We start from the raw sequence: 14,056 nt of genomic DNA, 5'->3' as shown, positions 1-14,056 counted from the left end.
TATAAAACATCTTCAATAGTAAATTAATTACATAATATTAGGATCTTAAAATGACAACTTTATTTATTTTGTTTATCTTATTAGTTGGCTAAGCTAACATAAACCATTTTATTTCATGTGAAGTTAGATGAAAGTCTCGTCACATAAGTTACTTTGATACAAAACATAAATGCAACTCCTTTTTTTAAATCCTATAACTTCATAATACCTCTAACTTCATAAAAATATAGACAGAAAAAAAACATAAAAATGACTTCACAACCAAACTTTTTGGCAAAGAATGTTTTAAGTAGAGGATCATACAACTTCTCTCTTTACATTTTCTAGTTTTATGTAGAATTTCCTACTACTCACGACAATCTTTAAATCTCTTTTTCATCTAACACTTTATCCACGCTATCTCTTTTATGGAAAACCAAAAATAAAATTGCAAGAGAATGAATCTATTCATCCACTTGTAACACAACCATGTCTAGTGCTTGTGATTACTACAAAACTCCATGATATTTAAATGTCCACGCATGGAATATTATTTGAGAATTTTTTTTCGAATTCAGGTGGCATGTCACCTACCTCTTCTTCTTCAACCACATTATTTAAATGTCCACGTAGTTCTTGAAAAGGTCTTGAGAAAATGTCCACGCAAATATTTCATAAATTTGGTCTGATTACCTGTGCGTTCACACGTGTATTCATGTACTATCCATGTGTTCACAATAATTTTGATCTGGTTACCCGTGCGTTTACATGATACTGTGTGTTACCCGTGCGATCACATAAATGTTGGTCTGATTACCCATGCATTCACACAATTTTGGTGTGGATTGCTGACATGTCACCAGTTTGTCATGAGAAATCTAACATAAAAAGATTATTGAAAAAAAGAAAAAAAATAAACTGTAAGATAATTGTATAATTTTTTTAAAATAAAAATTGTTAAGAAAAATTATTGAACTAAAAATTGATTGTGAAAAATAGAAAACAAAATGATTTTTTGAATTGATAGAGTTATAATAATAAAAAGATTTATAAAGTTTAAAAAAATAAGACAAATAAATATCCAAAATTTAAAATTCAGTAGAAACATAAATGAAAATAATATTATAGGCAATAGTTTAAAATAAAATTTTCATCTCTTTGAAGGCATGGGACATGGAAGTTGTATAACTCAGGTAACGTGTATATATATTATGATATATTAATCCTTCTGTTATTGAAAATGATTTAGTTAATTATATAACTAGTGTACTGTATGTTTAATATATTTATCCTTCAGCTATAGAAAATGATTTATAGAAAATGATTTAGTTCGTATCAAGTTAGTCGAGGCCGTACAAAGAGACCATTTGTTTGGTTTGGTTGGTGTGAAACATAAAACTATAGTAAATTAAATGACTGAAGTCAAAGTGATAAGGATAAAGACACTTTAAGATATGACTCTTTCAAACTTTGAATCTTTATGAAGTTTCAAATATATAAGGAATATTAACTTTTCATAGTGAAATGATAAGGATAAGGCACTTTAAGATACTACTTATTTGACTTGTTGATTTTTGGCGTATTCCTCGCACCCAAGTATTTTATGTCCAATGCATTTGTGGGGGTTTCCTTGTTTCTTTCTAATCATTCTATTTTCTATCTCTATAGTTAAGTTTGATCTTTCAAATACAAAACCACATTACATTACTTAAAGTTTGGGACACTGAAATTGCAAGTATATTACATTCAATAAAAAAATATCATATTTTCACATACATATGTATTCCTAACAGAACTCCACTCAATGATTTCAAATTCATGCACAGTTTTCATACTCTATCCAATTTTTTTTAATAGGCAATTATTGAAAAAGCTCGCATTAGGGTGCAACCCTTACAAACATATATAGGACACTAGAGAATGATTGAATTGACTAAAGGAAGTTTAAACCAATCGTAATAATTGGATCTAAACTTAGGATATCCGCAAGATAACCATCTCCAAGAAAGGAAAATAATATTAGAACAAACAACATCAAAATAAAACTCTTTCTCCTCGAAAATAATTGCATTCTGCATAATCCAAAGACACCAAATCGTAGTTATCCACACAACGTTGATCTTAACCTTTATTTGGTGATTAAGCACCTTGTCTTGTAAAGCCCCAAAAACAAGAAACTCCTCGATGTTGGTCACCTCCGGAATGCCAAGCCAAGCAAAAATATGATTCCAAATCTCTTTCGCCCTATGACAATGGAAAAAGAGATGAAAAGAAGTTTCTCCATGGACACCACAAAACTAACAATCCGGGTTAGAAACATTGGCTACTCCTCTTTTCAATAAAAGATCTTTAGACGGAAGACGATCAATGAAAAATCTCCAAGAAAACAACTTGATCTTAGGCGGTATTCTAATGCTCCACATGACTTTCAACGAAAAAAATCACATGATGATCCCAAGCAAAGGATTTAGAGTTGTTGACTATCCACGAAATGCCCGCTACCATAAAATCCTTTGCCGAATTGAAGAACCATCCCAAAATATCGCTTTCATCCTCGCTCGGTATGTGACCAACCACGAACTCGCGGAAATGGTGCCAACTCGGCAAGGAAGTCGCTGTTGTCCCCAAAGCTGAACCGCGACCGTCTCCTCGGGAAAATAAGGCTTGAACATCCCACGTGTGTCTTCCGTCGGCCCAAATCAAAATCTCCGCCACAGAACAATTTTTCATGGTTGATAATGTAACACCCCAATTCTACCCGCGGAATTTAAATGAAATCAGAGTATAAAAATTCATAAACAAACAATTGAGGTATCACATAATCATCCTCAAAAACAATTCACCTCTTCGCATAAAGCGGATACATAGCATTCACAAATACGGAAGGACTGAAAACATCAAATAATAGTCTTTAACATGAATTAACTTCCATAGAAGTGCAACGGAAACTCAACAATTAGTTCAAGATTTCATAGCATCTTAATTCAACAATTAAAGCACTTTAAAGCGACAATCTCAAACAAATAACTCAAGTGTATGCCAAAACATAAAAATCCAAAGGCAAGTAAATCAACTCGTTCGTCCCCCCCCCCCGAGTGCTACGTATCAGAGCGACAACGACTCAAAACCAACTCGGCTAACCTCCTCTCAATGCGAATCACCTGCACGTTACCAATATAAAGGCAACGGCGAAACAAAGAAAGGGTGAGATATCAATTCATATAATTGAGCGCATGATAAATTATATATTAGAAATTAGACATATTCGGTTAATCGCATTCACAAGTATTGATATTCTCATATTATTCACCAAGTCATTAATTCACAATTCAAATACTTCTGTCATATAACAAGTCACAAAATTACAGTCACAATATAGTCACAAAACGTCACAATGTATAAATCACATAAGACACATGGGACACGACTCATGTATATGCATGTGGTACCAATCGGAGCTTCAGCTCCCGTCACCAATTGCCATTTGGCCCGTCATGTTTGCCATAGTTTTCAGGCCATCATGTTTGCCATAGTTTTCAGGCCGTCATGTTTGCCATAGTTTTCAGGCCGTCACAGAGTATATGCAAATGTATGTGACTCGATGAACCGAACATCACACAACATCATCATCATCATTTACTTCACGAAATATTCATCACAAGGCACACGCCCATATCAAAATTATCATTATTAACTCAAGTAATAACACTCACACATTTTACGACAACATCACGTAAACAACGGAACAATTCCGGAAATTCACCAAATCAACGAACGAATACCATTAGCAAAAGAATCACAAAGATATTCACAACAATCACATTCACGGTCAAATTCACAAGATACCGTAATTTACCGCTAAACCGAATAGTTAATCTAAGTTTAATTTATTCTAATTAAATAGGCTTATTAAAAATTAATTCAACTATTAATTTAATCGACCGATTAATATTACAATTTCCACAAAAGAACACCACCATGTTAATGTACTAATTAAGCTTAGCTACCACGTCAATTTTCGTCAAATTCCGGACAACTAAATATACCGCTTAAATCGGTTATTTCGATCAAACGGGTCTGTTTTATATTTACTAGTCCTGTACTACTGTTTTTAATTTATTTCATTTCAAAACCAGTTTCATTCCATTTGATTGTACTACACTATTATATTATATATATATTACTCAAATAATATGTGTCTACTGTGAACATTTATTTTCTAAACACCATCTTATTTCTAGCTACATTGGAATAGGAAATAACATGGTATTTTAGTGCTACTAGTTTAGACCCTAAATCATTATTTCATTCCATCTTTTAAGTATCAATAAAATATAGTATATGTTTTAATTGTCTACTACATAGGTTTCTCATGCTCACATATTCCAACTAGTTTAATGGCTTAATAATTAGACAATAGTAAATCTCTACTAGTTCACTTAGTTGTCTATGAATTCACCAAACCAAATATAATGTCTATTTAGACACAGAATCAATTTTTTTCCATTTTAAAAAAAACATGTGCCATTCCTATTATACTACACTATTATATGCTCTTAAGTAAGAGTTAGAACAACCAACAGAACATGACAATTGAAACTGCATAGAACAAAAAAAACAACAAAGTCAAACACACTAGGTGCCTTCGGCAACCCTCTACACACAGCCAAATTTGTGTCTTTTATTTAATACCCCACATTTTTTTTTCCAGGATACACAAACAGTACCCACAACAACAAACAATGACAAATAGCAACAAACAGAGTTCAAATTTCAGTATAAATCAACACAGTGAAATATTAACCTAAATCCCTAATTCCCACATATAATTTCTCATGAACCCCATTATAGGAAGAAAAACCCCACCCTTACCTTGGATTGAGTGCAGCTCTAATGGATTCTTGGAGAAATTTGGAGAAAATAGCTCTTGAATGGAATTCCTCTTTGGCCTCCTTTTTCTCTCTAAAACCCTAGTTTTCTTCTCTTCCAACAAAATGACTACTCTACTTTCTATTTTTTTTTTCTGTTTTTTCTACCCAACAAAACCTATTTTCCATTTAATAACATATTTGGGCTTAATATACTAACACCACATTTCTATCCCTCACTAAATAAAAATAGGCCCATTATTCTCCTCAACATAAAATAAATAAATCAAATTGCTACTTCTAATAATATTCCACTATTATTCTATTAAAACAAAATATTCGATTATTTAATATACCGGTTAATACTCAATAACTAATATTTACGGTCTAATCTCAATTACTCAGAAAATTTCCAAAACGCTACATATTAGATTATTAATATTTCTAATACTAAAAATATTAAAATTTTCGATTAAATGTCGATCCGCTATTCCGAACTAATACCGACTAAATCGCTTCAAAACGCGAAAATTCAATAAACATCACAAACGTCTAAATTAAGCGAATAAATAAATTTCCGGGCGTTACAACTCTCCCCCACTAGAATATTTTCGTCCTCGAAAATAGAAATTTACCTGATTCAAATAACTCGGGATAGGAGTCTCGCATTTTGCTCTCCAGCTCCCAGGTTAGGCTCTCACCAGCAGCTCCCAACCAGACAACTTTCACCAATGGAATCTCTTTGCCTCTTAGAACCTTCACTTCGCGATCCATAATTCGCACAGGCATCGTCTCTACTGTGAGATTATCGCGCACTTGCACATCGTCCATCCGAATCACATGAGACGGAACTGAAACATACTTCCGGAGTTGTGACACATGAAACACATCGTGCAAATTAGCATGATTTGGCGGTAACGCCACACGATAAGCAACTTTCCCCACACGATCTGATATTTGATACGGACCGATAAAGCGAGGAGTGAGCTTCTTAGACTTTAGAGCTCGCCCAACACCAGTCACAGGTGTGACTCTCAAAAACACATGATCACCAGCTTGGAATTCCAAATCTTTTCTTCTTTTGTCATGGTAACTTTTCTGCCTACTCTGAGAAGCTTTCATCTTATCTCGAATAAGTTTCACTTTCTCCGTAGTCTCTCTAACAATCTCAGGTCCAAGTACCACACTCTCTCCCGACTCGTGCCAACATAACGGAGTCCTACACCTCCGACCATACAACGCCTCAAAAGGTGCCATTCCAATACTAGAATGGTAACTGTTATTGTAAGTGAACTCAATCAACGGAAGATAAGTATCCCACGAACCTCCCTGCTCAAGAACACATGCTCTCAATAAATCTTCCAATGATTGAATAGTCCTCTCGGTCTGACCATCTGTCTGCGGATGATACGCCGTACTCAACCTCAACTTAGAACCCAACGCCTCTTGCAAACTTCTCCAGAAATCGAAAGTAAACCTCGGATCTCTATCCGACACAATACACAAAGGTACACCATGCAACTTCACGATCACCCTGACATATATCTCTGCTAACTTCGCAATCGGGAATGTGATGTTATTAGGTATAAAGTGTGCCGACTTCGTAAGCCTATCAACCATCACCCAAATCGAGTCAAATCCTCTTAAGGTATTAGGTAATCCCGTTACAAAGTCCATCGAAATGCTATCCCATTTCCATTCTGGAACTTCTAATGGTTGCATCAATCCTGTAGGCTTCTGATGTTCGATCTTTGACTTCTGACAAGTCAAACAAGCATACACAAACTGTGCCACATCACGTTTCATACCAGGCCACCAAAACAAACCCTTCAAGTCTTGATACATCTTTGTAGCTCCTGGATGAATACTCAATTTGCTTCTATGACTCTCTTCAAGAATCGCCTTCTTAATCTCTTCATCATCAGGAATGCAAATACGATCTCGGAATCTCAACACACCACGTGCATCTAACCTGAAATCACCATTCTCAAGTTGATTGGTTCCTACCATCAAATCCACCAACTTCCCATCTAGCTTCTGAGCCTCTCTGATATTGTCAAGAAAGTCATTGTTAATCTTTAACATTCCCAACATAACACTATGCGGTGTCACTTCGCATACCAAACTCAAGTCTCGGAACTGCTCAATCAACTCCAACTCTTTAACCATCATGGCCGACATATGCAAAGTCTTTCGGCTCAAAGCATCAGCCACTACATTTGCTTTTCCAGGATGATAGTTCAAACTGAAATCATAATCCTTCAACAATTCAAGCCACCTTCGCTGCCTCATATTCAACTCTTTTTGATCGAACAGGTACTTCAAACTCTTATGGTCGCTAAACACTTCAAATCTAGAACCATAAAGATAATGTCTCCAAATTTTTAACGCAAAGACCACAGCAGCCAACTCAAGATCATGCGTAGGATAATTCTTTTCATGGGTCCTCAATTGCCTAGACGCGTAAGCAACCACTTTACCGTTCTGCATAAGCACACCACCTAACCCCATCAGACAAGCATCACAGTACACAACAAAAGGCTCTCCTGAATTAGGCAAAGTCAAAACTGGAGCCGACGTCAACCTCTTCTTCAACTCATTGAAACTCTCTTCACATTGAACATCCCACACAAACGCCTTTCCTTTGCAAGTCAATCTCGTCAATGGAAGTGCCAACTTAGAAAATCCTTCGATAAACCGTCTATAGTAACCGGCCAAACCCAAGAAGCTTCTAATCTCAGTAGCTGACTTCGGAGTCTCCCATTGTAACACAGCATCAACTTTAGAAGGATCCACGGCAATGCCACTACCAGAAATGACATGACCAAGGAAACTAACTTCATGCAACCAAAATTCACACTTAGACAACTTGGCATACAATTGTCTTTCAAAACTTGTAACACAATCCTCAAATGCTCTTCATGCTCTTCTTCAGATTTAGAGTAGATGAGAATGTCATCAATGAATACCACCACGAACCGATCCAAGTAAGTATGAAAAATACGGTTCATGTACTCCATGAATACTCCCGGCGCATTAGTGACACCGAAGGGCATCACCGAATACTCGTAGTGTCCATACCGAGTCCTGAACGCGGTCTTCTGAATGTCATCTTCTTTTACTTTAATCTGGTGATATCCGGACCTCAAATCAATCTTAGAAAACACACTAGCACCCACTAACTGATCCATCAAGTCATCGATTCTTGGAAGTGGATACTTGTTCTTTATCGTCACTTTATTCAACTGCCGATAATCAACACAAAGTCTCATACTTCCATCTTTCTTCTTTACAAGCAATACGGGTGCTCCCCACGGTGATACACTTGGTCTTACAAACTTCTTCTCAAGCAATTCTTCTAATTGCTTCTTCAATTCAGATAACTCCGATGCAGACATCCTGTACGGTGCCATAGAAACAGGTCTGGTACCAGGTACAAGATCAATCGTAAACTCAACTTCTCTTTCTGGAGGTACATCAGGGATGTCATCAGGAAACACTTCAGAAAATTCTCTCACCACCTTTAACTCATCAATTCGAACTTGATTCTCAAAAGACAAGGACGCCATCAATGAGAACATTTGCGCTTCATCTTGCATCAGTTGCTTCAACTGCTTACCGGTCAACAAACCAACTCCTTCTTCTTCAAGAGAAGAAAATCTCACCGTGTTGTTAAAACAATTGATATGAACATAGTTGCGTTTCAACCAATTCATACCCAATACCACATCCAAACCAACAAGCGGTAAACACACAAAGTCAACAACAAAGTCTCTATCAAAGATTGACAAAGGACAATTCAAACACATTAGAGAAGTAGTCACCGTTCCCTTAGCGGGGAGTTCGACAACCATTTCTCCATTCATAGCAGACAAGGTAAGACCCAATCTTTTTACACAATCAGCAGCAATAAAACAATGAGTGGCACCGGTATCAAGAATAGTAATTAAAGGAATGCTATTAATGAAACAAGTACCTCTAACAAGGCCATCCTCACTAGATGTCTGAGTTCCTGACAAAGCAAACACTTTACCACCTACAGCTGTCTTCTTTGGCTTCTGACACTGGCTATCAATATGCCCCTCCGCACCACAGTTAAAGCAAACAACATCCTTATGCTTACAATCAGATAACATGTGTCCCGTCTTACCACAACGGTAACACCTCTTCACATCAGCAGTACATGCATTGCTCTTATGACCAGGTCGACCACACTTGAAGCATACAACCCTAGCAGGAGCGTCTCCCCCACTAGTCTTATGACCATGAGCAACTCTTTGCTTCCCTTTACCAGCATCATATGGTTTCTCACGACTTTGTTGATTCTTGCCCCTCTTCTCATTAATAACACGATAATGAGCATTGTTGTCCTCCTCATAAATCCGACAACTATCCACCAAATCAGCAAAAATACGGATCTTCTGGTAACTAACCGCTTTCTTGATTTCTGGACGCAACCCATTCTCAAACTTGATACACTTGGAAAACTCACCATTCGCACCATCATAGTATTGGTAAAACTTAGCCAACTCACCAAACTTAGCAGCATACTCCACAACAGACTTGTTCCCTTGTTTCAGCTCAAGGAACTCAATCTCCTTCTTACCACGGACATCCTCAGGAAAGTATTTCCTTAAGAACTCCATGCGAAACGCAATCCAAGTGATCTCCTCACCATGAGCCTCCAACCTCCTACGGGTCTCTAGCCACCAATCATCCGCTTCCTTAGCCAGCATATGAGTGCCATATCTAACCTTCTGTGCAGGAGTGCAATCCATAACACGGAAGATTCGCTCGATCTCCTTCAACCAATCAAGGGCACCATCGGGATCATGCGTACCCTTGAACACTGGCGGATTCTCCCTCTGGAAAGTCGCCAAACTACGAGATCCAGCACTCTCGTCAGCATTTGGTTGGTTCTGCATAGCCTGAGCCATCGCTTCCAAAGCAGCAGCTATCGCAGCATCATTCCTCCCAGCCATAGCTCCACTACAACACAAAAACAATCAGCACAAACAACAATACACAATTGTTAGTCTACCCTACGACTCGACACTTGGCCGGACAAGACCGACCTGCTCTGATACCACTAATGTAACACCCCAATTCTACCCGCGGAATTTAAATGAAATCAGAGTATAAAAATTCATAAACAAACAATTGAGGTATCACATAATCATCCTCAAAAACAATTCACCTCTTCGCATAAAGCGGATACATAGCATTCACAAATACGGAAGGACTGAAAACATCAAATAATAGTCTTTAACATGAATTAACTTCCATAGAAGTGCAACGGAAACTCAACAATTAGTTCAAGATTTCATAGCATCTTAATTCAACAATTAAAGCACTTTAAAGCGACAATCTCAAACAAATAACTCAAGTGTATGCCAAAACATAAAAATCCAAAGGCAAGTAAATCAACTCGTTCGTCCCCCCCCCCCGAGTGCTACGTATCAGAGCGACAACGACTCAAAACCAACTCGGCTAACCTCCTCTCAATGCGAATCACCTGCACGTTACCAATATAAAGGCAACGGCGAAACAAAGAAAGGGTGAGATATCAATTCATATAATTGAGCGCATGATAAATTATATATTAGAAATTAGACATATTCGGTTAATCGCATTCACAAGTATTGATATTCTCATATTATTCACCAAGTCATTAATTCACAATTCAAATACTTCTGTCATATAACAAGTCACAAAATTACAATCACAATATAGTCACAAAACGTCACAATGTATAAATCACATAAGACACATGGGACACGACTCATGTATATGCATGTGGTACCAATCGGAGCTTCAGCTCCCGTCACCAATTGCCATTTGGCCCGTCATGTTTGCCATAGTTTTCAGGCCATCATGTTTGCCATAGTTTTCAGGCCGTCACAGAGTATATGCAAATGTATGTGACTCGATGAACCGAACATCACACAACATCATCATCATCATTTACTTCACGAAATATTCATCACAAGGCACACGCCCATATCAAAATTATCATTATTAACTCAAGTAATAACACTCACACATTTTACGACAACATCACGTAAACAACGGAACAATTCCGGAAATTCACCAAATCAACGAACGAATACCATTAGCAAAAGAATCACAAAGATATTCACAACAATCACATTCACGGTCAAATTCACAAGATACCGTAATTTACCGCTAAACCGAATAGTTAATCTAAGTTTAATTTATTCTAATTAAATAGGCTTATTAAAAATTAATTCAACTATTAATTTAATCGACCGATTAATATTACAATTTCCACAAAAGAACACCACCATGTTAATGTACTAATTAAGCTTAGCTACCACGTCAATTTTCGTTAAATTCCGGACAACTAAATATACCGCTTAAATCGGTTATTTCGATCAAACGGGTCTGTTTTATATTTACTAGTCCTGTACTACTGTTTTTAATTTATTTCATTTCAAAACCAGTTTCATTCCATTTGATTGTACTACACTATTATATTATATATATATTACTCAAATAATATGTGTCTACTGTGAACATTTATTTTCTAAACACCATCTTATTTCTAGCTACATTGGAATAGGAAATAACATGGTATTTTAGTGCTACTAGTTTAGACCCTAAATCATTATTTCATTCCATCTTTTAAGTATCAATAAAATATAGTATATGTTTTAATTGTCTACTACATAGGTTTCTCATGCTCACATATTCCAACTAGTTTAATGGCTTAATAATTAGACAATAGTAAATCTCTACTAGTTCACTTAGTTGTCTATGAATTCACCAAACCAAATATAATGTCTATTTAGACACAGAATCAATTTTTTTCCATTTTAAAAAAAACATGTGCCATTCCTATTATACTACACTATTATATGCTCTTAAGTAAGAGTTAGAACAACCAACAGAACATGACAATTGAAACTGCATAGAACAAAAAAAACAACAAAGTCAAACACACTAGGTGCCTTCGGCAACCCTCTACACACAGCCAAATTTGTGTCTTTTATTTAATACCCCACATTTTTTTTTTCCAGGATACACAAACAGTACCCACAACAACAAACAATGACAAATAGCAACAAACAGAGTTCAAATTTCAGTATAAATCAACACAGTGAAATATTAACCTAAATCCCTAATTCCCACATATAATTTCTCATGAACCCCATTATAGGAAGAAAAACCCCACCCTTACCTTGGATTGAGTGCAGCTCTAATGGATTTTTGGAGAAATTTGGAGAAAATAGCTCTTGAATGGAATTCCTCTTTGGCCTCCTTTTTCTCTCTAAAACCCTAGTTTTCTTCTCTTCCAACAAAATGACTACTCTACTTTCTATTTTTTTTTCTGGTTTTTCTACCCAACAAAACCTATTTTCCATTTAATAACATATTTGGGCTTAATATACTAACACCACATTTCTATCCCTCACTAAATAAAAATAGGCCCATTATTCTCCTCAACATAAAATAAATAAATCAAATTGCTACTTCTAATAATATTCCACTATTATTCTATTAAAACAAAATATTCGATTATTTAATATACCGGTTAATACTCAATAACTAATATTTACGGTCTAATCTCAATTACTCAGAAAATTTCCAAAACGCTACATATTAGATTATTAATATTTCTAATACTAAAGATTCTTGAATCGAACAATACTCATCGAAGAGGACAAATTGAGCTAGTTAGCTCAAGTGGTAGTGGGAATGGAATGAACATGTACTTGAACCCCAGGGTACAGGGTTCGATTCCCACGAAAGGCAAAAACTCTACTAGTGAGGGGGGTAGAGAAGTTCGTGAGGTAATAGTGCCGGGAACGCCGAAGGCTCGGGCTGTTACAGATAAATCATACAAATCCGGGAAAGTAAGGCGAAGAGGTTGGTCTCCTAACCATAAATTATGCCAAAAAAGAGTATCCTTCTGTTTACGGTGATTTCCGGTAAACAACCGCTAGTCTTCCAAACTATAATAAATATGATTTGGTTACTTGCAGGATCGACTAGATTGATCCTAGGACACATAGTCAAGAAGATTGTTATCAATGTTCATTTGAATCATATTCGTAATTTGTCCTCTTCGATGAGTATTGTTCGATTCAAGAATCTTGGTAATTGCTTCGTTATATGTAATTATAACTTCAACAAGAAAAATAAATAACATAACATATGAAACTTAAAAATTGTTAAAACATAAAGAATCTTAAACTGCAGAAACGTTAAGGACTTTTAAAAGTAAATGATCATGAAAGTAAATTCGAAAGTAAAATAAAGATACAGGAATGTAAATGACAAGAAATAAATGGAATGCAGTAACTCAGAAATGTATTCGAAAATGAAATACAATACACATGTATTAAAATGGTGGTGTCATACGTACATTTTCTCAGCGAACTCTTTCTCGTAACACTTGATACTTGAGTAAATATGTGAGTGATTTGTACAAAATGAACACACGGAATCCTAACATAAAGACCCCTATTTATACTAGTTTCGACCTTAACGGTCCTACACTAATCTGCTGCCACGTTTCTCATCAGAACTTCCAGCGAAGCCATCTGTATTTGGACAGTTACGATACTGTCTTCGAATTTCAAATCTTCCCGCCTGAGTCCGTCTTCGACGCGTGGCAGTGTAAAAACACTATGAAAACACGCTAAGTAGTAACACTTAAATATATACTTTATAATTTTTGTCTAAGTCCCGAAGACATATGCTTTCATTAGTCTTTCAGTGTTCACTATCTTCAACGAACTTAGAAGTCTGTATCTTCGAGGCATGACCATCAGTAGCCATTCTTTCACTTTTTAAGGGATGGCCATCAGTAACCATCTTTCCTTCGATTCTCAACTCCTTCGAAGGACAAACAATATAAAACGAAATCTTCAGCTAACAAATTGCCCCCAATAAATGCCTGTTTCGAGAGTTAACAGAAATAGGCGTTTCTTGTCATTATAAGATTTCGTTTTTATGATCCTTGAAAGTTCCAAGACTGCTGACTAACGTCATAATCACTGATAACACTGTTTCCGAAACGTCTTGTCATTTTCAAAGATGTCTTCTCATAACTTACACTCCCACGTTTTAACCTTACTTACTGATCATTATTCCTATATACTAGGAGTAAGGCTAACTTATTCACCCGTCGTTGGATTAAATCACCAACCGCCATGTGTCTCTCGGGTTTTACCCAAAAGATT

The 14,056-nt window shown here is 36.2% G+C and overlaps 1 protein-coding gene across 1 annotated transcript; it reads right to left on the bottom strand.

The window, feature by feature from the left end:
* Positions 1-3,033: 3,033 nt before the first annotated feature.
* Positions 3,034-9,795, bottom strand: LOC131642542 (uncharacterized). The gene is made up of 2 exons (XM_058912783.1): positions 8,824-9,795; positions 3,034-3,140 (listed from the first exon to the last, which is right to left on the bottom strand). Exons 1-2 carry the CDS (start codon positions 9,782-9,784, stop codon positions 3,127-3,129), a joined length of 975 nt encoding a protein of 324 aa, XP_058768766.1. The 5' UTR covers positions 9,785-9,795; the 3' UTR covers positions 3,034-3,126.
* Positions 9,796-14,056: the final 4,261 nt, after the last annotated feature.

This window comes from Vicia villosa, unplaced genomic scaffold, assembly GCF_029867415.1.
Source record: "Vicia villosa cultivar HV-30 ecotype Madison, WI unplaced genomic scaffold, Vvil1.0 ctg.005244F_1_1, whole genome shotgun sequence".
In the NCBI taxonomy this organism is placed as follows: domain Eukaryota; kingdom Viridiplantae; phylum Streptophyta; class Magnoliopsida; order Fabales; family Fabaceae; genus Vicia; species Vicia villosa.
The sequence above is the reverse complement of the archived record's forward strand: the minus strand, read 5'-3'. Positions and strand labels throughout refer to the sequence as shown.

What these genes read in the sequence shown, in the direction of transcription:
- LOC131642542 (XM_058912783.1), bottom strand. Translation starts at nt 9,784, where the DNA reads ATGGCTCAGGCTATGCAGAACCAACCAAATGCTGACGAGAGTGCTGGA.